Source organism: Leucoraja erinacea, chromosome 11 (assembly GCF_028641065.1).
Source record: "Leucoraja erinacea ecotype New England chromosome 11, Leri_hhj_1, whole genome shotgun sequence".
NCBI classification, from domain to species: Eukaryota; Metazoa; Chordata; class Chondrichthyes; order Rajiformes; family Rajidae; genus Leucoraja; species Leucoraja erinaceus.
In genome coordinates, this window is record NC_073387.1 from 29,147,237 (window position 1) to 29,174,847 (window position 27,611).

Genomic DNA, 27,611 nt, shown 5'->3' on the forward strand with positions numbered 1-27,611 from the left:
CACCACCAGCGGCTCGAAAGGCGAATCCACCTCCACTCGCTACCCGCATTTGTGGTCTCCCGAGCGACTTGGTCCGTGGGCAGGCATTCCCGTGACCGAGGTTCCCTGGAAGTTCGTGACTGGGGTTCCCCCTAGTCCCGACTTTGCCCCGGACTTTTAGCAGGACCTCTAAGTGGAGGTTCCTGCAAGAAGATGAAAAACCTGAAAAAGTTTTTTAAAAACTTACCTCAGGTCTGTTGCTGGCAGGAGAATCACGTCCATCCTGCCAGTCATCACGCAATGCGATAGACGATATGACACGCATGCGTACTGGCGGGGTCTTCACGTAGTCACTCACGTGACTCCGAAGTAAAATTATATTTAAGTCGACTATATGGAAGTTTCTGTTGGACTTGATTTTGGTAAATGCTGTGTGGATGGTAACAAGTTTATTTACGCAGCGGAATCTCAAGACTTGGCACATGCAATACGGAAAAGAAATCTGGCGACTGGTAGGGATTGCACAGCCTTAATTGCAAACCTCACCAGAAAAAATACAACCAAATGTAGATATGTGGAGGTTTCGGGGTTCCATTGAACTGCTGATGAGCCTCTTTTAATGGCAACATAATCTGTACCTAATTTTTGATGGCTCAATAAAATTAAAAGAACAAATAAATAAATAAATAAATAAATAAACAAACAGATTGATAAATAACTGAATAAAGTTGTTTTTTTTTAAAGCTAAATATTGGAAATTCCAGGTGTTGAACGTTTGTTTTTTTTATAACCTTCTTATGATCTATATCGGCTCATGAAACTCTTCACAATGGTGGTTCACATACCAAAATCTTTCCATTATTGCCCATTATTCTTTGTGAGTATTGGAACTCCAAATAGCTGTAAGTGAAATGGCATTAGATTTGCAATATTCCTACACACTTATTTCTTCCTTCATTTCATTTGTGTTCCATAGCCTGAATCTGCACCAACTTACTGTTACTCACTTACTGTCAACTTACTGTTGTACCGGCACATGCTTCCTTCCATTACTTGTCACAAACACATACAGTATTTTTAAGGTAGACAAAAATGCTGGAGAAACTCAGCTGGTGAGGCAGCATCTATGGAGCGAAGGAAATTGGCAATGTTTCGGGTCGAAACCCTTCTTCAGACTGATGCGAGGGTGGGGAGGCGGGAAGAAGAAAGGAAGAGGTGGAGCCAGTGGGCTGAGGGAGAGCTGAGATTGGGAGGAGAAAGTAGGGACTACCTGAAATTAGAGAAGTCAATGTTCATACCTCTGGGGTGCAAACTGCCCAAGCGAAATATGAGGTGCTGCTCCTCCAATTTACGGTGGTCCTCCCTCTGGCCATGGATGAGGCCCAGGACAGAAAGGTCGGATTCGCAATGGGAGGGGGAGTTGAAGTGCTGAGCCACCGGGAAGCTTGACATGAGTGTTACTATGCTTTCTTGATTGACTGGGGAAAGCATCGCATTTGTGCGTGATCCATCTTTGGCTAAAGCACTAGTTTCTTGTGCACTTCTCTCAGATATTGCTTACTAACAATTTAAGGCGAGAGTCCTGGAATATCTGCCTTGTTCAATAGAGGAGTCCTAAACACCCATACCATTGAATCCACGCTGAATGAGAACTGCCATCTCACAAAGATTAGATACAAATTCGAGGAAGTTTTCTGCATTGACAATTCAGTCAAATTTACTCAACAACCATAGTACCTGATTAATTTCAACTGCCCTGGAGCACTGAAACACCATAGAATTTGTGTGCGTATTTTTCAATCTTCCTTTCATATCGTAGGATAATGGGGTGTGAAGGAAAATATATTTTTGTTGGTCAGAAAATGTTGTGGTTCTCACAGGTGAGGGATGATTGAACTGGACTTTCTGCTCTCACCTCTTTGAAGCAGCTGCTAACTTTCATGAGTTTTGATGTTTCCACATGCAATATTTAAGATTATGTAATATACAGTAGCTTAATTTTTGTACACGTTAGACTCGTGTCACAATTGGATTTCCAAGTTAATACTTTGTGAGAATATAAATTAATAAAACCAAAACAGATCTTTGAACTCAAACAAAGAAACATTTAAAACATAAATGTGAAATTGACATGCACTTCAAACTGAAATTAGTTTGCTCGGTGTGTTTGTACCATGTTGTCAAATGATTTATTACTTGTCATTTATGATCTAACAGAGGTACAAGAATGAACTCAATGGCATATCAATGCTGTGATGCCAGATGTTTCAACCATTGCCAACAAAAGGACTTCAACCTTAATGACATCATCAAAAAATCTCTCTTCTGGTAAGGATGAAACTAAACTAATGAGAAGGCAGTTTAAATGGTGACTGAACTTCTTGTGATGGCATCGAATAGCATTAGCACTCATCCGTTGACAAAATTGCTGGCTCTCTGGCTGGGATTTTGCACAAAATAAGATTTTTTGAAATGTTAAACTATAAAGTTATAAAGCATTAAGATGTTTCAAGATGAACTACATCTTATTTGTTGTTGAGAAAACCTCCTAACCCACATCCCAAAGTTCTAGCGTTCCCAATAACAGTGACAATGAATAGAATGTTAAGTTTTTCCCCACAGCTTGTAAGATTCACTAATTTTCAATCTATCCTCAGGAACCTGCTCACTGCAGCCCATCAGCAGCTGTTGCAGAAGTCTCTATTCAATGTTGTTTTCCACGGAGATATGAGCACATGCTGTGGTGGAGAGGAGGAGGTTAAAGAAGGCCTGAAATAAGGTTTTTGAGATTATGCTGCGGGCAATTATTGTTCCTTTTTCGAGCTACCATTGCCCATGGGTAATCTTTTTGTTCTTGGAAAATGTTGAACAGATGAAGGTGTAAACTATTTGCAAAAGTGGTCAATTGAAAGGACTTAGATTTTCAATTTCTCGAACATATAATTTCAGAAACACAGAAGTGTCATCATTCCCAGCACATAATTTAATGTCAAGGAAACATCGAAAGATAGAAAATAGGTGCAGCAGTAGGCCATTCAGCCATTCAGCCATTCGAGCCATTCAATATGATCATGGCTGATCCAAAATCAGTACCCCGTTCCTGCATTTTCCCCATATCCCTTTATTCCGTTAGCCCTTAAGAGCTATATATAACTCTCTCTTGAAAATATCTAGTGAATTGGCCTCCACTGCCTTCAGTGGCAAAGAATTCTACAGATTCACAACTGTGTTCTCAAAAGTGTTCAATTGCAAGGCCCTTGATTTTCAATAACTTCTAGAACATATAATTTCAGAAACATAGAAGTGTCATAATTCCCACCTTCCCTCATAATTTTATGTCAAGGAATATCACTTTTTCAAATAATTTAGTGAAATCCCACTACATTCTCATGCTTTCAGTCTCTGCATACGTTGACTGAACTCTGCAAGTTTTCTCTGAGATGAGAAAAATCATTATTCAATTCTCTTCCTTGATGACCCAAACTGCACACTACTCTTCTGACGTGTTTCATCAAACTCCATCAGTGTCGTTGCATCTTGACTGAACAACAATTGTGACATTTACTTCCATGGAAAGTTATTTCTCCCAGCCACCTTTTTTCCTCCCAGATATCCCTTCTGTGTGTGGTCATGAGCCAGAGATTTCCATAAGTCAGTTGGGATCCTATGTTTCTTAAAGGAGGCTTTGAGCACATCCTTGAATCTTTTGTTTGTACTCTTGGCAATATCTTCCCATAACAGAGATCAGAATCGAGTACCTGCATTTGTAATCTAAGTTTGGATATGCAAACAATGTGAAGTGCCCAATGGAACCAATTCCATGGACCTAGGGCCTTAAAATTAGAGATGTCGGCCTGAGATAGTTTGCTTACCCTTTTTGTGAATTTATAAGATTTCGCAGAAATAATGTTTTTCAATTGTTGAGATAGGTAGCCCAGGTCTCAGAAGATTAAAGAAAGGAAGGGAACACTGCTGCCCATAGACTAATAAGTTTGAGCCATGTCATTGGTTTTAATCTTTTTTCTCTAACAACCAAATGCCACAAAGACAGATGAAAATTGGTAACTCTACCAACCTGTTGATAGCATGTCACTTTTTGCATTTGATTAAGTCTCTCATTACAGAGGAAGTTACTTCCTCTGCGGGTGTATTGCAAATTGCATTGAATATGCTCAATTGCATGTTGTTTGCGTGGAGTATATGGATGATTCTATTCTCTTGTCCCCATTTTGAGAGGTAGCTGCTGAGCAGTTTAGCAATCTGAGAAACGACTACTGGAGTTTTCAACAAAACTTTATTCGAAAGCTCAAGTTGCAGCATACAGGTTAATCAGACACGTCTGCCCACATCAGTGGTCAGCGCTGAACTAACGCACGCAAAGGAAAAAACGCGCGAAAACAGCAGCCCCTCCCGAGTCACTTGACTGCGGCTTCCGAACGCCGGGTTCGATATCTGCGTGCGCTAGCAGGCGCCGCTACAGCAGTCTCTTTTTGGACTTTGATTATAAGAAATTGCATTATGCAACATGGATAGAGTGGTGGAGGACATTTTTTATTTTGTGGATGTCTAGTATGCAGTCTCTTCTCTCGTACATTTAGTAAAATGAGTCGACAGTGCTTTGGAGTATGGCCTCTGCGGGTACAGAAACAAAATAGCTGTCTTTATGACTGGGGTTGGAATGTCTCCTATTCTAGTTTGGAGGAAAAGAAAGTTGAAAGATTTCTCATTTTCCTGTACATTAACATCAATCCAATAGGGGAATTCGAATGTGAGGAAATTGCGGGGGAAATAACGATTGAGAAGAGGGTTAGAGTGATGACACTGTCTTGCTTGTGCCCACTCTGGTTTAGGATTGAGTGAAATTATTATGTAGCATAAAACGGAGACAAATTTCTGAAGGAAACCAAATTTGAGGATTCTCCACAATCCCTCTCAATTGAAAGTCAATGGCTTTTGTATAGGGTGATTTCACGAAAGGTCACTGGAGCATAGATCCGCACCCACGTGACCGAAAATCTCAAGTGGAGGACATGCTAGACATCCGGTACATGTTAGTGGATGGGAAAACACGCACTTTCCCACCCGTTAAAAACATAGAAAACGGCCAGGTTTTGATCTGCAATTTATTGTGCCAGTCGGGGTGACCGTGAGGCACAGCTACCAAGATTTACAGTAAAAAAAAAGATAGAAACTAAGGTAAATTAAAGAGGGAGCTGAAGGTACCAATCCAGCGGAAGTGAACAGCGGACATTTGCCGTGGAGATTTAAAGGTCCAAAATATCGGGAATTATCGCTTTTGCTCACTGAATTTCATCAAAAGTAAGACATAATAATGACTTACTTTTGATGAAATTCAGCGAGCAAACGCCATAATTCCCTATAGTAGGTATGTTACAAAACCTACCTGAATCGTGGCTGAGAATCTGCCTCAGGCCGTGTGTGTGATTTTGGCGCTGTTTAGAGGGGGCGGGTTTAAAACGCGATTTTTACTAGGCTGTTGCAATCGAAAATGTTCAGCCTAGTAAATCATTAACGGAAAATCGCTGAAAGACCCCGTCGCAAAAGGTATTATTAGTTTTTATGGCCTTGTAAAATAGTTAGAGTAGTTTAAAAATCACTCTCTGAACTCGCAACCTCTCGCAGCCCCAGGGTTTTATAAAGCAAACAATTAAAGGCATGTACCTTATTTTTACATTAAATGGAGCATGTATATAACCGTGTATATAAAGTTTTCTATAGCGAGTAGCTCATTTTGGGCTCTTTATATCCCGCAGTATTTTTCTGGGCATTTGAGGGCACAAATCCAGCGCAATGTGAACGTTCTAAACCAGCGCGTTCACAGGAACCCACTAGAAAGCCGATTTAAATTGACTTTAATTTACAGCAATTGAACACTAAATTCCTTCCATTTGGCCTATAAATTGATGTAAATGAGATTTAAAAATCATGTTTTATTGTGAATTATTTGTGAATATTATTTGGACACTTGGGCTATTTAAAAATGTTAATCATTTATTAAGAAATGGATAGATGTTTAGATCTAGTAAATTGAAGTTTGAAATTAGCTACAATTGGGTAACTATCTAATTATATGCTTTAATTTCAGGTCATCCAAGTTAGATTATTTTATATTTGTTTCAGAATGGTTCAATCTATGATAACTGAACATTTCATTCAGTTCTCTTAATTTTTAAGAAGGTTATGTGCTTTTGACTGTCCACGATCACAGCTTTTTTGTTATGTCCATAGAAAATCAATAGGGTGATTTCACTAAAGGTCACTGGAGCGTAGATAAGTTAATAATGCCTTACTTTTGATGAAATTCAGCGAGCAAACGCGATAATTCCCGATATTTTGGACCTGTAAATATCCACGGCAAATGTCGGCTGTTCATTTCCGCCGGTTTGGCACCTTCAGTTCCCTCTTGAATTTACCTTACTTGCTATCTTTTTTTTTCCCTGTAAACCTAGGTAGCTGTGCCTCACGGTCACCCCGACTGGCACAGTAAATTGCAGCTCACAACCTCGCCGTTTTCTATGTTTTTAACGGGTGGGAAAATGCGTTTTTTCCCATCCACTAACATGTACCGAACCCTCGAGTGTCCTCCACTTGAGAATTTTGGTCACGTGGGTGCGGATCTACGCTCCAGTGACCTTTAGTGAAATCACCCTATAGGGAACAAGATGCTAATTTCCGAGTATGAAAATGGCCATAACTTTTTTATTACTTGAGATATGAAAGTGAATTAGGTGTCAAATTAAACTTATTGTTATGCCTTATCTGATGGGATAAATTGCAGACTTGATTTTTTAAATCTCAAAATTTTGTAACATTGCTACCTATAGTGGATAGTTTATAGCTTTTTGCATTTGTTGTAATCCTTGCTTCCCCTTTCTCTTCGTCCTTCTCCCACCCTAGTTCGCCGACTAGTTTCGTTGTCCTTCTGATTAATGTTACCGATTGTATGCCTCGTCACCTTCCCCTCAGCTAACAATGAACCATTCTACATTTCTAACCATTGTCTGCTTTGATCTCTAGATTCCCCGGCCCCTCAGTCTGAAGAAGGGTCTCGACCCATGCCTTTTCTCCACAGATGCTGCCTCCAGCATTCCTTCCACTGCCAATTTACAACGGTTTGCAGACAATAGACCCGAGACTCAGCGCTCCCGCGTAAACCTTCGGAAGCACAGATTCTACCTTAAAGGTAAGGCAGTGATATTACTGCCTAAATACTGTGACGAGTAATATCTGTCTTCGTTGTGGTTCTGGATCCTGGTGAAGGGTCAGGAACTGCAATTCCCGGCATGCGACAGCTTTTTGCGTCGAGCGGAAGCGAAGGGAGGATTTCCGTCGAGCGGTTTGTGCGCAATCACTGGGAGGATTCGGGGGTGAAGGAGCAGGTGAGTTGTGGTGAGTTGTGGTGAGCGGCTGTTGGGGGCTCAGGGCGACTGTGGCGCTCGCTGCGTTCCGGCACCTTGACCGTTTGGTTCAGGCCTCTGGGGGGGAATGTCGCCTACGACTGGACGCGGTGGTGACAGGCGGCCCCCGCATGACAAGTGTGGTCAGTCTCGGTGTTTTCCCTTCACAACCGGGCCGGGAACTCTGAAGAAGGGTCTCGACCTGGAACGTCACCCCTTCCTTCTCTCCAGAGATGCTGCCTATCCCTCTGAGTTACTCCAGCATTTTGTGTCTACCTCCGGCAGCTCATAACCCCTGGCTTGAACACTACCTCGACCCCCGCCCGAAACTGCAGCGCAGTTCCAGAATCTTCTATTTTTATCTCGTAGTCTCGGCTGGATTGTCTCCACTTCTCCCAACAGGGTCGTGGGTCTCCTTTAACATTTAAAGCTGACAGCAACAGAAGTCTCGATTCTTCCTGGATGCTTCCCTAGAATAACAGTCCAAACACAGTGATTTGGATTAGGCCTGGGAACAAATGCCAGTTTACCAGGCGGGGCACGAAATATAGTGAAATGAACCGCTACACTTTTGTAACCTCTGTACAGTGACGACCTCACAAGTGCGTGATCGATTTTTGTTTACAAGTTACCATATTGTTGTTTGGGACTATTAGTTTATGGCAGCAAATTTAACGCCCAGTAGAATCAAAATCTTGTAGATGCTGGAAATCTGAAACGAATAAGGAAAGTGAAACTACTTGGCTGGTGAAGCAGCAACTGGAGTGAGACTCTGTGGAGTGTTTCAGCATTGTGCAATCATAAAATAGAAAGATAAATGGAATCTTCTCAAAATATTTTCAGTAATAGTTTTTACATCTCTTGTAGGCTTCATTCAAAAACGTTACAATTTAAAGTGTAGTCAGGGTGTCAGTGCATTTAACACGTCTTCCTAAATTGTGCTACCAGTAATGCAATGTTGATTGGATCTGTTTAATAATTTCATTTGGGAGATAGGTTTTAGCTATTACTTCTTTAAATAATATACTCTGACATGATGCCATCACAGACCTGTGCTAGCAGATGATAACTTGGTTTAATGCACATTATAAAACATGACCTTTTAATAGCTCTTGAACAAAAGTTGATATCTATATGCACCCCTGCAAAACTGACTTTTTCAAAAATGATTTCTGTGTATTTCAACAATTATAGGAGAGTATGAGTTAACAGAAAGAAAGATTCACTTGCTGTTGAAATGTTTTTTTTGCTTGTTGAGAAATGATATTGTGAACAGTTTCAAGAATGTTTCTATTATTTGAGTGTAGTTACATTTTCAATTATTATACCTTTCAGGTTCAGAGCTACATTGAATATGTTATTGAGCAATATAATTGGTTATTGTGACCTTCGTTTTCCTTTCTGATTTAAGAAATTTGACTTGCAAATGGATAGAGAATCAGAAGAGAGAAAGATTCTTGAAAAATTGGGGACTTGTTTAAACATTTCAGTTGATGAGACAGAGAAGCAGAATGTATTTGCTGACCAAGTAAGTTGCAAAACAACTTCGTGCAGGCTATCCACGGTGGATAGTGATGTTTCGGGAGCCGATGGTAATGTTGAGAAGCCACAATTAGATAATAGTGCTAATGATCAAGAGTTAGCAGAAGAACATTTCTTTGAATGCAAAGAATCACTTGAGACTGATGGATTTGCAGACGTGGAAGAAGATGAGACAAATGGGGAACAAGAGAGTGATTCTGAAATAAACGAAACCAACAAGCTTGAATTTGATGAAGAATATTTGCGAGAATTGGAAAAAGATCTGCCTGAAGAAGAGAAAAAGGTAAGCAATGTGACTTTCCTTGTATCATGGCAAGATTTGTTTTGGATTTGAATTTGTTTTTTAAAGCCTGTGATTGTCTTCTGCATTTAGCATTGAAGTACTGAATCAAAATCTAACTGATAACTAAGCTTTCGTTTCTGGGTATCAAATAGGCCAATTAATAACCTAAAAAACCCACACGTCTTTGGAGTGTGGGAGGACATCAGAGCACCCGGAGGCAACCCATGCAGCCATGGGGAGAACATGCAAACTACACACAGCACCCGAGGTCAAGATTGAGCCCGTAACCCTGGTGCTGTGAGACAGCAGCTACCAGTTGCACCACTGTTGCTGGAAGCTCTGCTACTTATAGGGTGAGGAAGCGTAGATCACGTTTTTAGTCTCTCCATTTGGGCACTTTCCCACCCTCAATTTTTTGTACTAGTTAATCATTAATTTTTAGAAATTGCGAATGAAGGTAGAAAGCGGCGTACAAGTCTTGGCTGAGATCCAAAAATCGAATTACCGCGTTTGCTCCATCAAAAATGTTAATAATTTATTCTCAGCGACAAACGCGATAATCCCGATATCTTGGATTTCAAACAAGAACTTATTTCTACCTTCAGTTCCCTCTTGTAATTAAATCTTTTTTTGTGCCAGTTTTGTATACCTGTAACCTTTGACATGATCTTGTCCATTCTTCCATAAATCCATTCCAGCATGCCTTGGTGCTTTTGACATAATAGTAATAGTAATAATAATATGTAAATATTTCAGGCTACTTTAATATATAAAATTTGCCATTACCTACTGGGTAACCATTATCATGTCACTGACCAGAGCATCATTCAAATGTTATGGAATTTATTCGTAGTCTACATGCACTGTGACATCCATAAAGCAAAGTGAATGAAGTATAAATTTTAGTTCATATATTTTATTGGTAGAGGACAAAGACCAATCAAGTAGGCCTTGCCGTATTTTTTTGACTGGGCATGAGGAAAGTTCTGGAAATTGGAACGCTGAAGCCACGTTTCGTGATTTGACATTTTATATTTGGGGGTGATCACATGCATTGATCTCTCAGATGTCTGTCTTAACAATTTACGCAAAGTCTGGTAAAGCTTGTCAAAAATCAACGGCCAGTCTGAATTTGTTGAATCTTACAATAACTTGTGAAATTATTTTTTTATAGTTTGACAACATTTCTGTTTTGCAGCGAAGAGAAATTGAGAGTTTGACGCTAAAAGAAGTTGGCAATGGGCAATTTAAAAAAGCAGGTAGGCGTTTCAGAATTTAATCCAAGTCTGATGGCATTAGACAAATATTAAAGCATCATTCATGTTCTTCGGCATGATAATTTCGAAAAATAGGGCACTGCAGATGCTGGTTTACAAAAGAGATACAAAGTGCTGGAATAGCTCAGCTGGTCGGGCAGCATCTCTTAAGGAACGTGGATAGGTGACGTTTAGGTTCGTGCCGGATCCCCTTCTACGTACATTCCTTCCTCTAGCATCACAATTTGCAACTTCATTCCTTTTGACTCATACCTTCTGTCTTTTCATCTCTGGCCTTTATTCTGGCCAATCAAAAAAACATCTCTTCTGTAATCACCCATTATTTGCCAGCATCCTTCCCCCTTCTCTCGTCTAGCTTTCTTTCCTTACCACCCCCGCCCCACTGCAATCAGACTGAAGAAGGGTCCCGACCCAAAATGTCACTTGCCCATGCTCTCCACAGATGTTACCTGACCTGCTGAGTTACTCCTGCACTGTGTCTTTTCATGGTAACTTGAAATAGTTTTTAACTTAATCATCTATGCATTAGCCAATCCTGCGTTGCTGGTCTTGCCTTTTGTAGGTAGTAGCTATTCTGTTCGGAAATGTTAGCCATGTACATGTAAAAACAGAAAATGCTGTAAATATTGAGCAGGTCCAGTAACACGTGGAGAGTGAAAGAATTAAAATTTAAGGTTGATTGTTCTTCATCTAAATTGGGTAAAGAGTGAAACCAAGTTTGTTTTGATGTGCAGAGAATGTCATAGGGACATAGTCTGTCCATTCCCTCTACATTCCACTAACACTGTGTTTTGCTGAAGTACAGAGAGACCTTGCTGTTGTTGTGCATGAATCTCTATAACTATCGGGACGGTGCAGCAGGTAGATAGATAGGAAAATAGTATATTGACCTTTATTACATGCAGGTTAGAGTTTAAAAATGCGGAAATATTGTTAGAATTGTAAATTAGGCTACATCTGGAGAGCTGTGCAGTTTTGGTCCTCTTATTTAAGAAAGAATGTACTAGCTTTGGAGACGGTCCAAAAGTAATTTGTGGAATTGGCTACTAAAGAAGTTGTTCTTTGGGGTTCAAAAGAATGGGTGGTATTGTTATGCAAGCTCGTAAAAGGCTAGACAGTATAAATGATCAGACGTTTACACTAGTGGAAGAGTCTCGAATGAGGAGAGAAGGGAGCAGCCATTTAAACCGGAGATACATATAAATCACTTTGCATAAAATATGGTGAATCTCGGGAATTCTCTAGCCTGGAGGTTTGTGAAAGGGTTAGTTAGGTATTTGGAGAGGAGATAAATGAATGTTTAAAAGAATTAGGGGATGGCACAGAGTAAGATTTAAAACCTAGGGCAGATCAATTATGACATTAATTTTTTGTGTAGGCTACGGTGGGGACGCCATGTGTCTGCATTTGATTTGTGCTCTTATTCATTCTTTGTAGAGGGGACCACATGTTGAACACTGAATGCAATATACGACAGGTCCACCACCAATTTTCCAGCATCTCTGGTTCCAGAGCCGTGCCAAATTTTCTGTTTTGCTGGACAAATAGAGGTCACGTAATAATGATAAAACAACACACCTCTGGCCTACTAATTATGCTGTCTGTACATGGTCTGCCCATTCTTCCTGTGACCGCATGGGTTTTCTCCGGGTACTCCAGTTTCCTCCCTCACTCCAAAGATGTACAGGTTTGTAGATTAATTGGTTTTGGTAAATTTAAATTGTCCCAAGTGTGTAGGATAGTGCTAGTGTATGGGGTGATTGCTGGTCTTGGTGGGCCGAAGGGCCTGATTTTGGGCTGTATCTCTAAAGTCTAGTGGATGCAAGAGAGCCAGAGAAAGTTGGGAAATGATCAACGTGATGCAAGACTGCAAAACATTCGTTATTTTTTTTTTCTACATATTCATTATGCAGAAAGATTAGTCGTACATAATCTTTGATCTGTTTTAATTTACTTAGAGTATCCAGAGGCTGAGAGCTCATACACAGAAGCTCTTGGTATTTGCCCGGCCTGCAACCAGAAGGATAGATCTATTCTCTATTCCAATAGAGCTGCTGCTAGAATTAAACTGGTAAGCATTTCTCACTTGTGGCTTCAAGTCTTCAAATGGATTTTTAAATGAATGGGTCAGCATAGATTAACTGTTTAAAAGATAACCAAAAAGACAATACGGGGAGAAAAGATGAGGTACGATGGTAAGCTAGCCAAGACTATAAAGCAGGATAGTAAAAGCTTCTTTAGGTATGTGAAGAGGAAAAAATTAGTTAAGACCAAAGTTGGACCCTTGAAGACCGAAAAAGGTGAATTTATTATGGGGAACAAGGAAATGGCAGATGAGTTGAACAGGTACTTTGGATCTGTCCTCACTAAGGAGGACACAAACAATCTTCCTGATATAGCAGTGGCCAGAGGATCTGGGGTGACAGAGGAACTGAAGGAAATCCACATTAGGCAGGTAATGGTATTAGATAGACTGATGGGACTGAAGGCTGATAAATCCCCAGGGCCTGATGGTCTGCATCCCAGGGTACTTAAGGAAGTGGCTCGAGAAATTGTGGATGTATTGGTGATAATTTTCCAATGTTCTATAGACTCGGGATCAGTTCCTGTGGATTGGAGGGTAGCTAATGTTATCCCACCTTTTAAGAAAGGCAGGAGAGAGAAAGCAGGGAATTATAGACCAGTTAGCCTGACATCGGTGGTGGGGAAGATGCTGGAGTCAATTATAAAAGATGAAATAGCCGCATATTTGGATAGCAGTAACAGGATCGGTCTGAGTCAGCATGGATTTATGAAGGGGACATCATGCTTGACTAATCTTCTGGAATTTTTTGAAGATGTAACTAGGAAAATGGACATGGGAGAGCCAGTGGATGTAGTGTACCTGGACTTTCAGAAAGCATTTGATAAGGTCCCACACAGGAGATTAGTGGGCAAAATTAGGGCACATGATATTGGGGGTAGAGTGCTGACATGAATAGAGAAGTGGTTGGCAGACAGGAAACAAAGAGTAGGGATTAACGGGTCCCTTTCAGAATGGCAGGCAGTGACTAGTGGGGTACCACAAAGCTCGGTGCTGGGACCACAGCTATTTACAATATACATCAATGATTTTGATGAAGGGATCAAAGTAACATTAGCAAATTTGCAGCTGACACAAAGCTGGGTGGCATTGTGAACTGTGAGAAGGATGCTATGAGAATGCAGGGTGACTTGGACAGGTTGGGGGAGTGGGCAGATGCATGGCAGATGAAGTTTAATGCAGATAAATGTGAGGTTATCCACTTTGGTAGCAAAAACAGGAAGGTAGATTACTATCTAAATGGCGTCAAGTTGGGAAAAGGGGAAGTACAACAGGATCTGGGGGTCCTTGTACATCAGTCTATGAAGGTAAGCATGCAAGTCAGGGCTCTCGCTTAACCTTTTTTCCCTGTTGCCAGCCGGGCAACCTTGACAGCTTTTTAGGTTGCCAAATGACAGTTTAGGTGGTCATTTAAGACGGTTTGCATGACGCGTGCAATAATGTGCTCGGACGAAGTGCGTAGTTACCAGTCAGAATTATGCTCAATGAAGCATTCACATATTATGTTCAAGAAGGAACTGCAGATGCTGGAAAATCGAAGGTAGACAAAAGTGCTGGAGAAACTCAGCGGGTGCAGCAGCATCTATGGAGCGAAGGAAATAGGCAACGTTTCAGGCCGAAACCCATCAGTCTGAAGAAGGGTTTTGGCCTGAAACTCTGCCTATTTCCTTCGCTCCATAGATGCTGCCGCAACCGCTGAGTTTCTCCAGCACTTTTGTCTACATTCACATATTATTTCTGCTTCAAATAACTCGCAAACTAAACATATTCACCAATCAAGACAATGACATGCAGCAAAATTATAAATTAATATCTCAACTCTTTTTACACATTTCAATTAATGCAATTTCTATTGGTTCTTTCCATTACCAAACAAAAATGTGGTTGGATTATTCAGCGTATGATCAACCTGTGTCAATAAATCCTGGACCATGGTAACATATATGCTTAACCATACACACTACAGATTGATGCAAGCATGTTTTCTGTGAAGGACCAAAAATTACCATGACATGGCCATAGCATGGGTCTTTATTGCTATTGGCACAGAAACACTCTGGCTTCCCACATAATTTATCCATAACAAAATATACAGGTTGCAAGGAAATTTCTAAAGGCATTTTATGATGATAGCTGTTAAAACCGACTATACCCATCTGACAGTTTAAACATGACACTAACTGACAAGAGATGGCCAAAGGACATAACTGCAGCAAATGTTCTTTTGGTAATATGTTTAAAAGTGTCAAAACAAATAATAAAATTGGGAATTAAAACACATTTGATTCCATTCCGTTATCAAACATAGTCAATGTTCGCTCTGAAGACCATGAAGCACAATATGGTCAGGGGATGTGTGAATCAGTGCGGGGTGGATAGATGGCGGGGGGTTGAGAAGGCAATCGGTGCGGGATGGATGGATTGAGGCAGGTGAATTAGTACGTGTTGGTTGGAGTATGTAAAATTGTGAGGGGAGAGCACGGAGGATGTCAGTGGTGTTGAATGCGGGGATCAGTACGGGATGGATGGGGGGGGGGGATCAGTACAGGATGAATGGAGGTAGACAAAAATGCTGGAGAAATTCAGCGGGTGAGGCAGCATCTATGGAGCTAAGGAAATGGGCAACGTTTCGGGTCGAGACCCTTCTTCAGATTGTTCCCCCCATTCTTCTTGAATGGGGGGTTCAGTACAGGATGGATGGAGGGGGAGCACAGGATGGATGGGGGGGGGATCAGTACAGGATGAATGGGGGAGCAGTACGGGATGAATGAGCGGAGCAGCACAGGATGAATGGGAGGATCAGTGCAGGATGAATGGGGGATCACTATAGAATGAATGGGGGATCAGTACGGGATGAATGAGGGGATCAGTACAGGATGCATGAGGGGTTCAGTACAGGATGAATGGTGAATCAGTAAAAGACAAATGGGGAGATCACTACAGGATTGGTGCAGGGTAAATGGAGGGTGGGTCAGTACGAATGAATGGGAGGAGAAGTGCAGGATGGATGGGAAGGGGGGGTCAGTACAGGATGAATTGGGGGACCAGTGTAGGATTGATGGGGGGGGGGGGGGCTGGCAGGAAAATCACTGCGAGGTGGGTAGGGTGAAGAATAGATGGGGGGGGGGGTAGATGGGGAGGGGAGCACAGGGGATGTCAGTGAGGACTGAAGAGAAGAGGAAATGGGGATCAGTGCGGAATGGAGAGGAGGGGTCCCAGGATAATAGGGATGGAGGTGGGCGCACGAGAGAGAGATAGAGAGAGAGAGGGGGGGTTGGGGTAAGGGGCAGTGGAGGTGGGAAGGAAGGAAGGTCAGCGCTCCTTGGACAACATCGCCCCGCTGCCTTGTCCATTCCTGTCCAACGCCAAAGTGCCGCCGCCTCCTCTCCGCCAGCCGACAGGAAGGTGCGGGGCCGAGCGGTGCAGCTCAAAGATCCTATAGCTATGGATCTTTGGTGCAGCTGCTTCAGACGGTGGAAGGAGACCTCCTTCTCCCTCTCCCTCTCTCTCTCTCTCTCTCTCTCTCTCCCTCCCTCCTCCCGGCCTCGGCGTGCGAGAGGGGTTGTTTGGACAGCGCCGTTGGTGGATTTGCTGGCAGCGGCCGTTATCAGGGCGATAGCGGCCGCTGCTTGCAAATCCGACAAGGCGCTTTCAAAACAACCCCTCTCGCATGCCGAGGCCGAGAGGAGGGAGGGAGAGAGAGAGAGAGAGAGAGAGAGGGGGGGGGGGGGAGGGAGGCCTCCTTCCGCTGGGCGGGGTGTGGGAGGAGGAGGCGGTGCTGTCGCGGCCGCTGTTGCCGCTGTTCGGGGCCCGTCATTCGCTCCGACCCTTCGTCACCCTGCACCCAGTATCTTTGCCCCGCAATCAAAGATGCTAGAGGAATACAGCCGCCGACACGAAACGTCACGTTCCTATTCTCCAGTGCTGCTGCCTGAGCTGCGGAGTTACTCCAGTTTTTGTTTCTATCGGTATAAACCAGTATTTTCTTGCCAAGCCGGGCAAAATGAGTCGGCGTTTAGGTTGCCCGGCGGCACTTTGGGTGGTCAATGGCACCCGGGCAACCGCTAATTTCGAGCCCTGCAGGTATAGCAGGCAGTGAAGAAAGCGAATGGCATGCTGGCCTTTATAACAAGAGGAATCGAATATAGAAGCAAAGAGGTCCTTCTGCAGTTGTACAGAGCCCTAGTGAGACCACACCTGGAGTATTGTGTGCAGTTTTGGTCCCCTAATTTGAGGAAGGACATTCTTGCTATTGAGGGAGTGCAGCGTGGGTTTATAAGGTTAATTCCCAGGATGGCGGGACTGTCATATGCTGAGAGAATGGAGCAGCTGGGCTTGTACACTCTGGAGTTTAGAAGGATGACAGGATATCTCATTGAAACATGTAAGATTGTTAAGGGCTTGGACACGCTAGAGGCAGGAAACATGTTCCCGATGTTGGGGGAGTCCAGAACCAGGGGCCACAGTTTAAGAATAAGGAATAAGCCATTTAGAACGTAGACGAGGAAACACTTTTTCTCACAGAGTGGTGAGTGTGGAATTCTCTGGAGGCAGGTTCTCTGGATGCTTTCAAGAGAGAGCTAGATAGGGCTTAAAAATATCGGAGTCAGGGGATATGGGGAGAAGGCAGGAACGGGGTACTGATTGGGGATGATCAGCCATGATCACATTGAATGGCGGTGCTGGCTCGAAGGGCCAAATGGCCTACTCCTGCACCTATTGTCTATTTTTTCTTATGAAGAATTTATCTGATGGTAACAGGTTGAATGATTGAATAAATTGCTTTAACAGCCAACAACAATGAGCAAATAAATGATTATGCAAGATTTGAAAATATACTGTTTGGCATGGTCATTTACATTCTCATTACAGTTCTCCTTCAAGTAAAATAGAGACACAAGACTGTGGATGCTGGAATCTTGAGCAAAATACAAACTACTAATAAAGGTCATGCAGCATCTGTAGGGGGGAATGAATGGACAATGTATTGGAACTCCCCCCACTTCAGACTGATGGAGTGGAAATGCGATAGCTAGTAGAAATGGGAAAGGGTGAGTAAATGCCTGCAGTTTATGTGGATTAGTTAAAGAGGGGTGGATTAGTTGGAGAGTAGTTGATTGGCAGATGGGTCAGGTGAGGGAGAGAAGGGTGGAGAATGAAATTAAAGCTAAGGTGACAAGTGAACCATAGAATATAGAAAAGTGCAGCACAGGTACAGCCCCTTCAGTCCAAATGTCTGTGACGCACTTGATGCTAAGACCAACTGCCATCTGTCTGCACATAATCCATATCCTTGCTTATCAATATACCTATCCAAAAGTCTCTTGAATGCCATTTTCATATTTGTCTCAATCGCCACCCCTGACAGTGTCTTTCAGGCACTCACCACCCTCTGTGGGGGAAAAAAAAAGAAATCAGTAAATATATTATGTGTATGGATTTTATGTTCTACGTATCACCCACGGCTTTGGTTTCCATCTTTACTCTTCTCCTCCACCTGACAACCCCTCCTTACCTGGCTCAGCCTTTCACTTACCTGGTATTGTCCTATCATTTCCGCTAGGCACATGCTGTCAAGGTAGGCAGTGCCAAATTATAAAAAGGTAATTATTAAATATAAATAGTAAAGATTTCCAATTCATTTACTAAATTCAGTATTTATTATTAAATGGTTATTATTTTAATAATTTATCTTAGGTAGGCATAATTCTCCTGTGCCCTTTCATCCGACTATGTTCAACTCGTGTGCAGTGGACACTGCTTCATGCCTTCACTTACAATGGGCAATAAAGGCAGCTGAAATTCTGCCTGCACTGTGGACTGCTCGTAAGGTGCGCAAGCCCACAGGAGAGACCAATCTGCGCATGCGCGTTTTTTAAGATTTTTAAAAGTCGACTGACTGCCTACAGGACCGATCTGCGCATGCGCGGTGTTTATGATTTTTCTGAGCACACACCGTTTGCACGATTTTCTGCGCCTGCGCGGATTTTTACGAATTTTAAAAATCGACTGACTGCCTCGGCATGTGCCTGATTTCCACATACCTCTTTCTACCCGCTATCTCTCCTCTACTGCATCCATGTGAAGAACAGTCCTGCTCCAAACTGGCCATTTCCCTCCACACATGCTATCTGACCCACTGTCCTTTCCCCAGCTCTTTTTTGCTTATGATTCCAGCAACTGCTTTGAACTTGTTTGAACTTTTCATTCAGTGAAATACAGCAACCCCTTTGCCAGAGTTTATAAAAGCTACCGCAGGAATAAATAGTGATTACTAGACCAAGTGCAGACCCGCTGGGTCTGTTCCCCCAACGTGCGGTTGTGGGGGGGAGGCGGCATGCAGCGTCCCACACACTAACTACCCCCCCCACGCACACACGATAATTACCCCCTTTGATATATTAATATTATTAATTTGCTCATTTAACTCCATAACCACCCTATCTGCTGACGCATAACCCCCAACTTGCAGTCACGTCTAGAGAGGGGGGGCGGGGGTAGAGAGTGAGGGCAGAGAGAGAATGGGCAGAGACAGAGAGAGGGGGGCAAGAGGGAGAGGAGGGTGGAGGGGAGGAGAAGAGGGACGGTGGGTGAGGGGGGGGGAAAGAGGGGGAGAGAGGGGGGGGGGGGGGGGGGGGGAAGGGGTGGGGAGGGGATTGAGGGGGGAGGGGGGGGGAGAAAGGGGGTGCTGAGTGAGGGGGGGAGAGAGAGGGGTGCTGAGGGGGGAGGGGGGAGAGGTGGGGAGCAAGGAGGGTGGAGTGAAGGCGGTAGGGGGTAGGGGGGGTGTGGAGGGGAGGGTGGGTTTAGGGGAGGGGAAGTAAAAGAGGGGGGGGAGAGAGAGAGAGAGTGCTTTTTTACTTCAATCCAAACCCCCCAAACAACCATTTGCAGGCAGTGCCTTTTTACTTCAAACCAACCATATTTTCATTTTCAAACCGCATTAAGGGCACTCACAGTTGAGTAGAGATGTGTTCAGTGTTATTCAGAGCTCAGAGAGACGTGACCTCCATCTTGCAGAGACTGAGTGAGATACAACACTTCCTAGTTTTATAATCCCACCCCCTCCCTCCAGCAGGGGCAGCAGAAAGAATGGTGAATTTTTTTTAAACATTAATGAGTCTCTGATTTTTCATCGATGGGAAAAATCCTCTGGTCCAGGAAGTCAGACGTGGGCTCTGAGTGAGGTGGACAAAAATGACGGCCGTAGGCGGCGGCGTTCTTTCGGAAATCGCAGCACAGTGGGCCAAAAGTGGTCAAGATCAGACTTTTAGTAATATAGATACTAATATTTAAAATATTTATTCTAATTGCATCACCTTTATTAAACAATGTATAATGCCTAACCTAGTCAATTCCTGATTACCTCACTGTTCCATTGTTTTGTACATTGGGCTCTAGGATAATCCATCGTGATGAGTATTGATAAGTGATGTCAAAGAAGGTTATGACAGTCAATCTTATTCAATTGGAAAGACTTAAAATCCTCCTTGGGTGCAAATTCGTTCTAACTGAGATTCTAATACCATTAGCATACAAATGAATATGATCAGTGATTGTTGCGTCTAGTATAAACATTTGCATTATTTGTTATATTGAATAAATTGGAACAAGCCTGATACTGTATCATGTGATTCCCTTTTTAGCCCCGAGTAAGGTAAGACTTGAAGAAATAAATTTAAGTTACCTGAAATGTTTTATTTTTGGAGGGCAACATATTTACTTACGAAAGACCAATGAGCTCTGATTGCATTTTGAGGGTTACTACAAAGCAAGTAGAGGAGTTATTATTTTGTCAAACATTGGATGCTGCAATCTCATTTTGAAATTTCGATGAGTTTGTCCATTTTCACTTAGAATTTTATCAACTTACTAGACCGTTGGCCTTGTGCCCCAAGGCAATATTCCAACACTGACCCATAGCCCCCAACTGCGCAGGCGCGGTTGACGGGTTCCCGTTGTGACGCCAGAGATCCCCGTTGTGACGCGAGTGAAGGCAACCCTCCCCAAACTGCGCTGGCGCGGCCGGCAAGTGGGAGCGTGACTGCAACGTTATTAATGTTCAAAATGGCAATAACCTGTAAAATATAAGATCACTGTGAATTCATCTCACTCTCCCTCTTCAGTCCCCTATTCCCCTCCTTCATTATCCTCCCTCTCCCCACCCTCCACCAATCCTCATCTGCTTCCTCCACACCCTCCCTCCCCTCCTCACTCTTCCCCCTCCGCTCTTCCATTACCTTGCCATCCCTCTTCCTACCCCTATTCTCCTCCATCCCCCCTCATCCCCCAAGACTCCCTCACCCTCCCTCTTCTTTCCCCTCTACTCCTTCCCTCACCTCTCCCTCCCTCTCCTTTCCCATACCCTCAGTCACTCCCTCCCTCCCTACATAACCCCCTCCCTCCCTACATAACCCCCTCTTCCTCCCTACCCCCCCTCCTCTCCTCCATCTCCCCCCCCACTCCCCCACCTCCTCACCTCCCCCTATACCACCCCCCACTCTCCCTCCTCACCTCCCCCACTGCCCTCCTCTTCTTCTATCCTCCACTCCCTACTTCCCCACTCCTCACCTCCCTCCTATCCTCCCCCCCCCCCACAATGAAAGTCGCGATAAAAAACAATTCTCAATGAAAATCATGTTTTTTCTTTAAAATAACCTAAACACAATGTTAGCTGTTAATGAAAACGGAAGAATTTGATTAAAACGTAGTTTTATTGAAAACTGCGCTTTTTTATGTAAATGAGATTCGTAATCCTATTTTGACGTCATTGTAACGCGCCTGACGGGCATGGCAAGTGGAAAAGTGGTTTGAAAAGTGATTCATGTAAATTTTAAGCTAGACTAAAATGCTGGAGAAACTCAGCGGGTGAGGCAGCATCGATGAAGCGAAGGAATGGGTGACGTTCCGGGTCAAAACCTTCAGACTGATGAGGGGATAGGGGGGGCGATAAGAAGAAAGGAAGAGGCAGAAACAATGGGCTGTGGGAGAGCTGGGAAGGGGAGGGGAAAGAGGGAGAAAGCAAGGAATACCTGAAATTGTAGAAGTCAATGTTCATACCGCTAGGAAATTAAATACGAGGTGCTGCTCCTCCAATTTACGGTGGGTCTTACTCTGGCCATGGAGGAGGCCCAGGACAGAAAGGTCGGATTCGGAATGGGAGGGGGAGTTGAAGTGCTGAGCCACCAGGAGATCAGGTTGGTTATTGTGAACTGAGTGGAGGTATTGGGCGAAGCGATCGCCAAGCCTACGCTTGGTCTCACCGATGCTGAGCAGCTGACACCTAGAGCAGCGGATGCAATAGATGAGGTTGGAAGAGGTGCAGATGAACCTCTGCCGCACCTGGAAAGACTGCTTAGGTCCTTGGATGGAGTCAACGGAGGAGATAAAGTGATAAGTGTAGCATTTCCTGTGGTTGCAAGGGAAAGTACCAGGGAAGGGGTGGTTTGGGTGGGAAGGGAAGAATTGACCAGGGAGTTACGGAGGGAGCAGTCACTGCGGAAAGACAGAGGAGGAGATGGGAAGATGTGGCCAGCAGTGGGATCCCATTGGAGGTGGCAAAAATGTTGGAGGATTATCTATGTATGTGACGGCTGGTAGGGTGGAAGGTGAGGACAAGGGGGACTCTGCCCTTGTTACGAGTGGAGGGGGATGGGGAGTGAGAGCACAGTTACAGGGTATACAAGAGACTGGTGAGAGCCTCATCTATAGTCGAAGAGGGGAACCTCCGTTCCCTGAAGAATGAGGACATCTCCGATGCCCTGGTTTGGAACACCTCATCCTGGGTGCATATGCGGCGTAGATGGACGAATTAGGAGTAGGGGATAGAGTCCTTACAGGAGGCAGGGTGGGAAGAAGTGTAGTCCAGATAGCCATGGAAGTCGGTAGGTTTATAGTAGATGTCGGTCAGAAGTCTGTTGCCTGCGATGGAGAGAGTGAGGTCCAGAATCGTTAGGGAGATGTCGGAAATGGTCCAGGTGAATTTGAATGCCGGATGGAAGTTCGTATTGAAATGGATGAAGTCAGTGAGTTCTGCATGGGCGCGGGCGGTAGCACCAATGCAGTTGTCGATGTAGCGGAGGTAGAGTTCGGATATAGTGCCCCGGTACACCTCGAACAAAGATTGTTCGACGTACCCTACAAAGAGGCAGGTATAGCTGGGGCCTATGCATGTGCCTTGGATTTGGAGGAAATGGGAGGAGTTAAACGAAAAGTTGTTGAGGGTGAGGAGAAGTATCGGTAGATGGAGGAGGAGAGTATCGGTAGATGGGGTTGGTTCTGCGGTCGAGGAAGAGTATCAGTAGTTGGTTCTGCGGTCGAGGAAGAAACGGAGGGCTTTAAGACCCTCCTGGTGGGGGATGGAGGTGTAGAGTGACTGGGCATCCATGGTGAAGATGAGGGAATGGGGGCCTACAAAACGGAAGTCATGGAGGAGATGAAGGGCATGTGAAATGTTTAAAATGTCAATAATGTAAAATATACCATCAATCTAAACAAAATGTGGCTATTGCACACCCCAGGACAATGGTCAGTAAGGTGGGCCAATACCGTGGGCCAAATATTGTGCCGTTTTGCCGGAGTTTCCACGATTCACTCACATACAAACAAACAAGATGAGAGTTTTAGTAAATATAAATATAATAATATGATAGATGGATGTATGTTTGTATGTATGTCAGGATGTCAAATCTGTTTGAAATTTGCAAACTATCTTCTAAATTGTAGATCCTGTGCTGGATGTTGAATAATTATGTTGTAAAAGCTGATTAAAATATTATTTGACATTTTGTTTTCCTGCTCAGGATAATACAGAAGATGCCATATCTGATTGTACCAAAGGTAAGTTTTATAGAAACAGAGAAAATATGTGCAACAGTAGGCCATTCGGCCCATCGAGCCTGAACCGCCATTCAATACGATCATGGCTGATCATCCAACTCGGTATCCTGTACCTGCCTTCTTTCCATTGCCCGATCCCTTTAGCCACAAGGGCCACATCTAACTCCCTCTTAAATATAGCCAATGAACTGCCTCAACTACTTTCTGTAGCAGAGAATTCCACAGATTCACCACTCTCTGTGTGAAAAAAATGTTTCTCATCTCGGTCCTAAAAGACTTCCGCCTTATCCTTAAACTGTGACCCCTTGTTCTGGACTTCCCCAACATCGGAACAATCTTCTTGCATCTAGACTGCCCAACCCCCCCCCCACTTAAGAATTTTGTAAGTTTCTATAATGACTCCCCTCAATCTTCTAAATTCTAGCGAGCCTATCCAGTCTTTCTTCATATGAAAGCCCTGCCATCCCAGGAATCAGTCTGGTGAACCTTCTCTGTACTCGCTCTATGGCAAGAATGTCTTTCCTCAGATTAGGAGACCAAAACTGTATGCAATACTCCAGGTGTGGTCTCACCAAGGCCCTGTACAACTGCAGTAAATCCTCCCTGCTCCTATACGCAAATCCTTTTGCTATGAATGCTAACAGACAATTCGCTTTCTTCACTGCCAGCTGCACCTGCATGCCTACTTTGGGTGTACCATGACACCCAGGTCTCGTTGCATCTCCCCTTTTCCTAATCAGCCACCATTCAGATAATAGTCTACTTTCCTGTTCTTGCCACCAAAGTGGATAATCTCACATGTATCCACATTATACTGCATCTGCCATGCATTTGCCCACTCACCCAACCTATCCAAGTCGCCTTGCAGCCACCTAGCATCCTCCTCACAGCTAACACTGCCCCTCAGCTTTGTGTCATCCGCAAACTTGGAGATGTTGTATTCAATTCCCTCGTCCAAATCATTAATATATATTGTAAATAGCTGGGGTCCCAGCACTGAGCCTTGCGGTACCCCACTAGTCACTGCCTGCCATTCTGAAAAGGACCCGTTTACTCTTACTCTTTGCTTCCTGTCTGCCAGTTAGTTCTCTATCCACATCAATACTGAACCCCCAATACCGTGTGCTTTAAGTTTGCATACTAATCTCTTATGTGGGACCTTGTCAAAAGCCTTCTGAAAGTCCAGATATAACACATCCATTGGTTCCCCCGTAGCCACTCTACTAGTTACATCCTCGAGAAATGCTATAAGATTCGTCAGACATGATTTACCTTTCATAAATCCATGCTGACTTTGTCCAATGATTTCACCACTTTCCAAATGTGCTGCTATCCCATCTTTAATAACTGACTAGCAGTTTCCCCCACTACTGATGTTAGACTAACTGGTCTGTAATTCCCTGTTTTCTCTCCCTCCCTTTTTAAAAAGTGGGGTTATATTAGCTACCCTCCAATCCTCAGGAACTACTCCAGAATCTAAAGAGTTTTGAAAAATTATCACTAATGCATCCAATATTTCTGGGGCTACTTTCTTAAGCACTCTGGGATGCAGCCTATCTGGCCCTGGGGATTTATCGGCCTTTAATGCATTCAATTTACCTAACACCACTTCCCGACTAACCTGGATTTCACTCAGTTCCTCCATCTCATTTGACTCCCGGTCCCCTGCTATTTCCGGCAGATTATTTATGTCTTAGTGAAGACAGAACCAAAGTAGTTATCCAATTGGTCTGCCATGTCCTTGTTCCCCATGATCAATTCACCTGTTTCTGACTGGTTTTATCTTTAGTACCCAACAAAGTATTATAGAAATTAGCTTCTGTATCTGAAATACACATCCTATGTTTAATTATTGACATTTTCATATTGTAATATGGTACTAATTTCTGAGAAACTTGATATTTTGAATAGTGGTTTACACTGTCATGTGACTTTTTTCCATTTGCAGCTATTGAATTAAATCCCTGTTATATGCGTGCTATACTGAGGAGGGCAGAGGTGTATGAGAAAACAGAAAAACTTGATGAAGCTCTACAGGATTATAAAACCATTGTAGAGAAAGACCCATCAATAGTTCAAGCCAGAGAAGCCTGCATGGTAAGTATGATGTAACTGGATTTGTATTCTGGCGGAAAATTAAATGATCAACTGCTGTCAATTGATCCAATTTGCATGATATTTAAGGATAATGTGACGAGTTTCTTTTATGTGACGAGTTTCTTATTTCAAATTTGATCTCCACCTTGGCTTTACTGCATTTGTGTTTAAAGTTATATCAATATATTAGAATGTCTGTCTTCATGTATGGTAGGGAAATGAGGAACTACTCCCTGAGGATCAATCATAGAGCTGAGGAGGTTGAATCAATGAATTTATTAAGGGGCAAAGCTGTCCTGTCAGCAGCAGTCCAGAATGGGTTGGTTGTGCTCTCATTGCTAGCAAGGCAAGGCATTTATTGTCCATGAGTTCTCCGCTTTTTTATAGCAATACTTCTAACAATGAGTTTTGCGTGAAAGCTGTAGTTACAGTCTTTGGCAGCTGAGTGGCACTATATTTGCCTCAAATGCTTTATATTTTTTTATTCATATATCTATATTTATATGTATGTGTATATATAAATAATATAAATATATATATATAGATATAGATAAATATATATATATATATTCTTTTATTTATATATTTTCCAATACCTTGATTTGCTCATTTAAACCCTGTAGGTTCCTTAGCCATCTGATGGACTTTTTAAATGATTTAAAAAAATTAAATGATTAAAAAATATGTAGAACATATTAAACTGGCAATAGATTTGAAATAAAGCTAAAAATACATCTACTGTGCTCATCGAGAGCATTCATATGTAATAGTGTAAAGGCAATGGCTGGAAGGAAGTCCATGTGTTCCCCTGCTCAGGATATCAATGCTCAGCAACAGAAGAGATCAGAAACATGGGCAGAGAAGTTAGTCAGATCGGCTAATTCTCAGCAGCCAACTGGCAGCTCACTATGGAACCTCCAACTAAAGAAAAGTACATTGGGGCTCAATGCTTTTCATCACGATGGTCTAAATTCTTTTTTAAAGGAAATCTGAATGTTTGAAACAAATTGTCTTAGCTGTTTTGTTAACAGTTTGAAGAGATAAATGTTAGTAGTGACAAGGTTCAATTTTATTCTGGCATGATCTTGTTAACGCATACTGCATTTTTAAAGTTGTTAATTCTGTTTTTGTGAAACAGTGATGCTTTGCTATTGAATTGTAAATAATATCAAATGTATCACTAAGATATACGAACCTATTATTTTAGTAATCTTGACGAAATTGGATAAAAGAGATGGTGGGAGAGGTGAGTGAAATTGAGAAATTGGACCATAGGCACTTTTAGTGCAAACTGAGTTTCCAAAGTGGAAACTTGCAGTATGTTTGGAAAGTTAAGAGTGTATTTAGTGTTGGAGAGTTGCGAGAAGGAGTGTGAGTGTATGTTCCTAGAGGTAATTGGTAATTGGTTGGGAAAAGAATAGAATAGAATAGTTTCTTTATTGTCATTGTAACATGGGCCATGTACAACGAAATTTAAAATGTCAGCCAGTCAGTGCAGCATTCAAACATTTCTAAAGCTAACGAAACATCCACGGTAAAATAATAAAGATAAGCAAATAAATAAATATCACAGACAAAGCACGCATACACACCCAACCCTCCATCCTTCTGTCGATTTCACCGTTACCACAGTCCCTTAGTCTGTATCGCCCCTGCGTTCCTTGGCGGCTACATTTAGTGCTTTTATAGCAGTGGGGTAAAAACTGTTTTTTAGTCTATTTGTCCTTGTCCTTGTGGATCTGTACCGTCTGCCTGACGGCAACAGTTCAAACAGGGAGTGTCCGGGGTGGGAGATGTCCTTTATTATATTCTGGGTTTTTTTGGTGCAGCGGGAACTGTGTAGGTCATCTCCAAGGTAAGGAGAGGGCAGCCGACAATCCTCTGGGCGTTGTCAATGGCCCTCTGGAGCGCTTTCCTCTGAGCCGCTGTGCAGCTGGTGTACCACACGCATACACAGTATGTTAGTATGCTCTCAATGGAGCACCGATAAAGGACAGCAGCAGCCTCTGAGTGATGTTGTTCTTCCTGAGCACCCTCAGGAAGTGCAGTCTCTGCTGGACCTTTTTCAGCAGCGCAGTGGTGTTCACGCTCCACGT

At 43.1% G+C, this 27,611-nt stretch overlaps 1 protein-coding gene across 5 annotated transcripts in view; it reads left to right on the forward strand.

Annotated features, from left to right (window-relative positions):
- Positions 1 to 7,239: 7,239 nt before the first annotated feature.
- The window catches only part of ttc1 (tetratricopeptide repeat domain 1), a 41,299-nt gene continuing 20,927 nt past the window's right edge, over positions 7,240 to 27,611 (forward strand). Inside the window, exons 1-6 of one of the 5 annotated variants that reach the window (XM_055642937.1) lie at positions 7,240 to 7,379; positions 8,809 to 9,222; positions 10,421 to 10,481; positions 12,458 to 12,570; positions 23,382 to 23,418; positions 25,367 to 25,515. In XM_055642937.1, coding sequence (XP_055498912.1) covers positions 7,284 to 7,379; positions 8,809 to 9,222; positions 10,421 to 10,481; positions 12,458 to 12,570; positions 23,382 to 23,418; positions 25,367 to 25,515 — 870 coding nt within the window. In that variant the 5' untranslated portion in view covers positions 7,240 to 7,283. Of the gene's footprint in view, positions 7,390 to 7,513; positions 7,541 to 7,685; positions 8,000 to 8,732; positions 9,223 to 10,420; positions 10,482 to 12,457; positions 12,571 to 23,381; positions 23,419 to 25,366; positions 25,516 to 27,611 lie in introns of those variants that run through there. The other 4 variants (XM_055642939.1, XM_055642941.1, XM_055642938.1 and 1 more) reach the window with 4 other exon arrangements.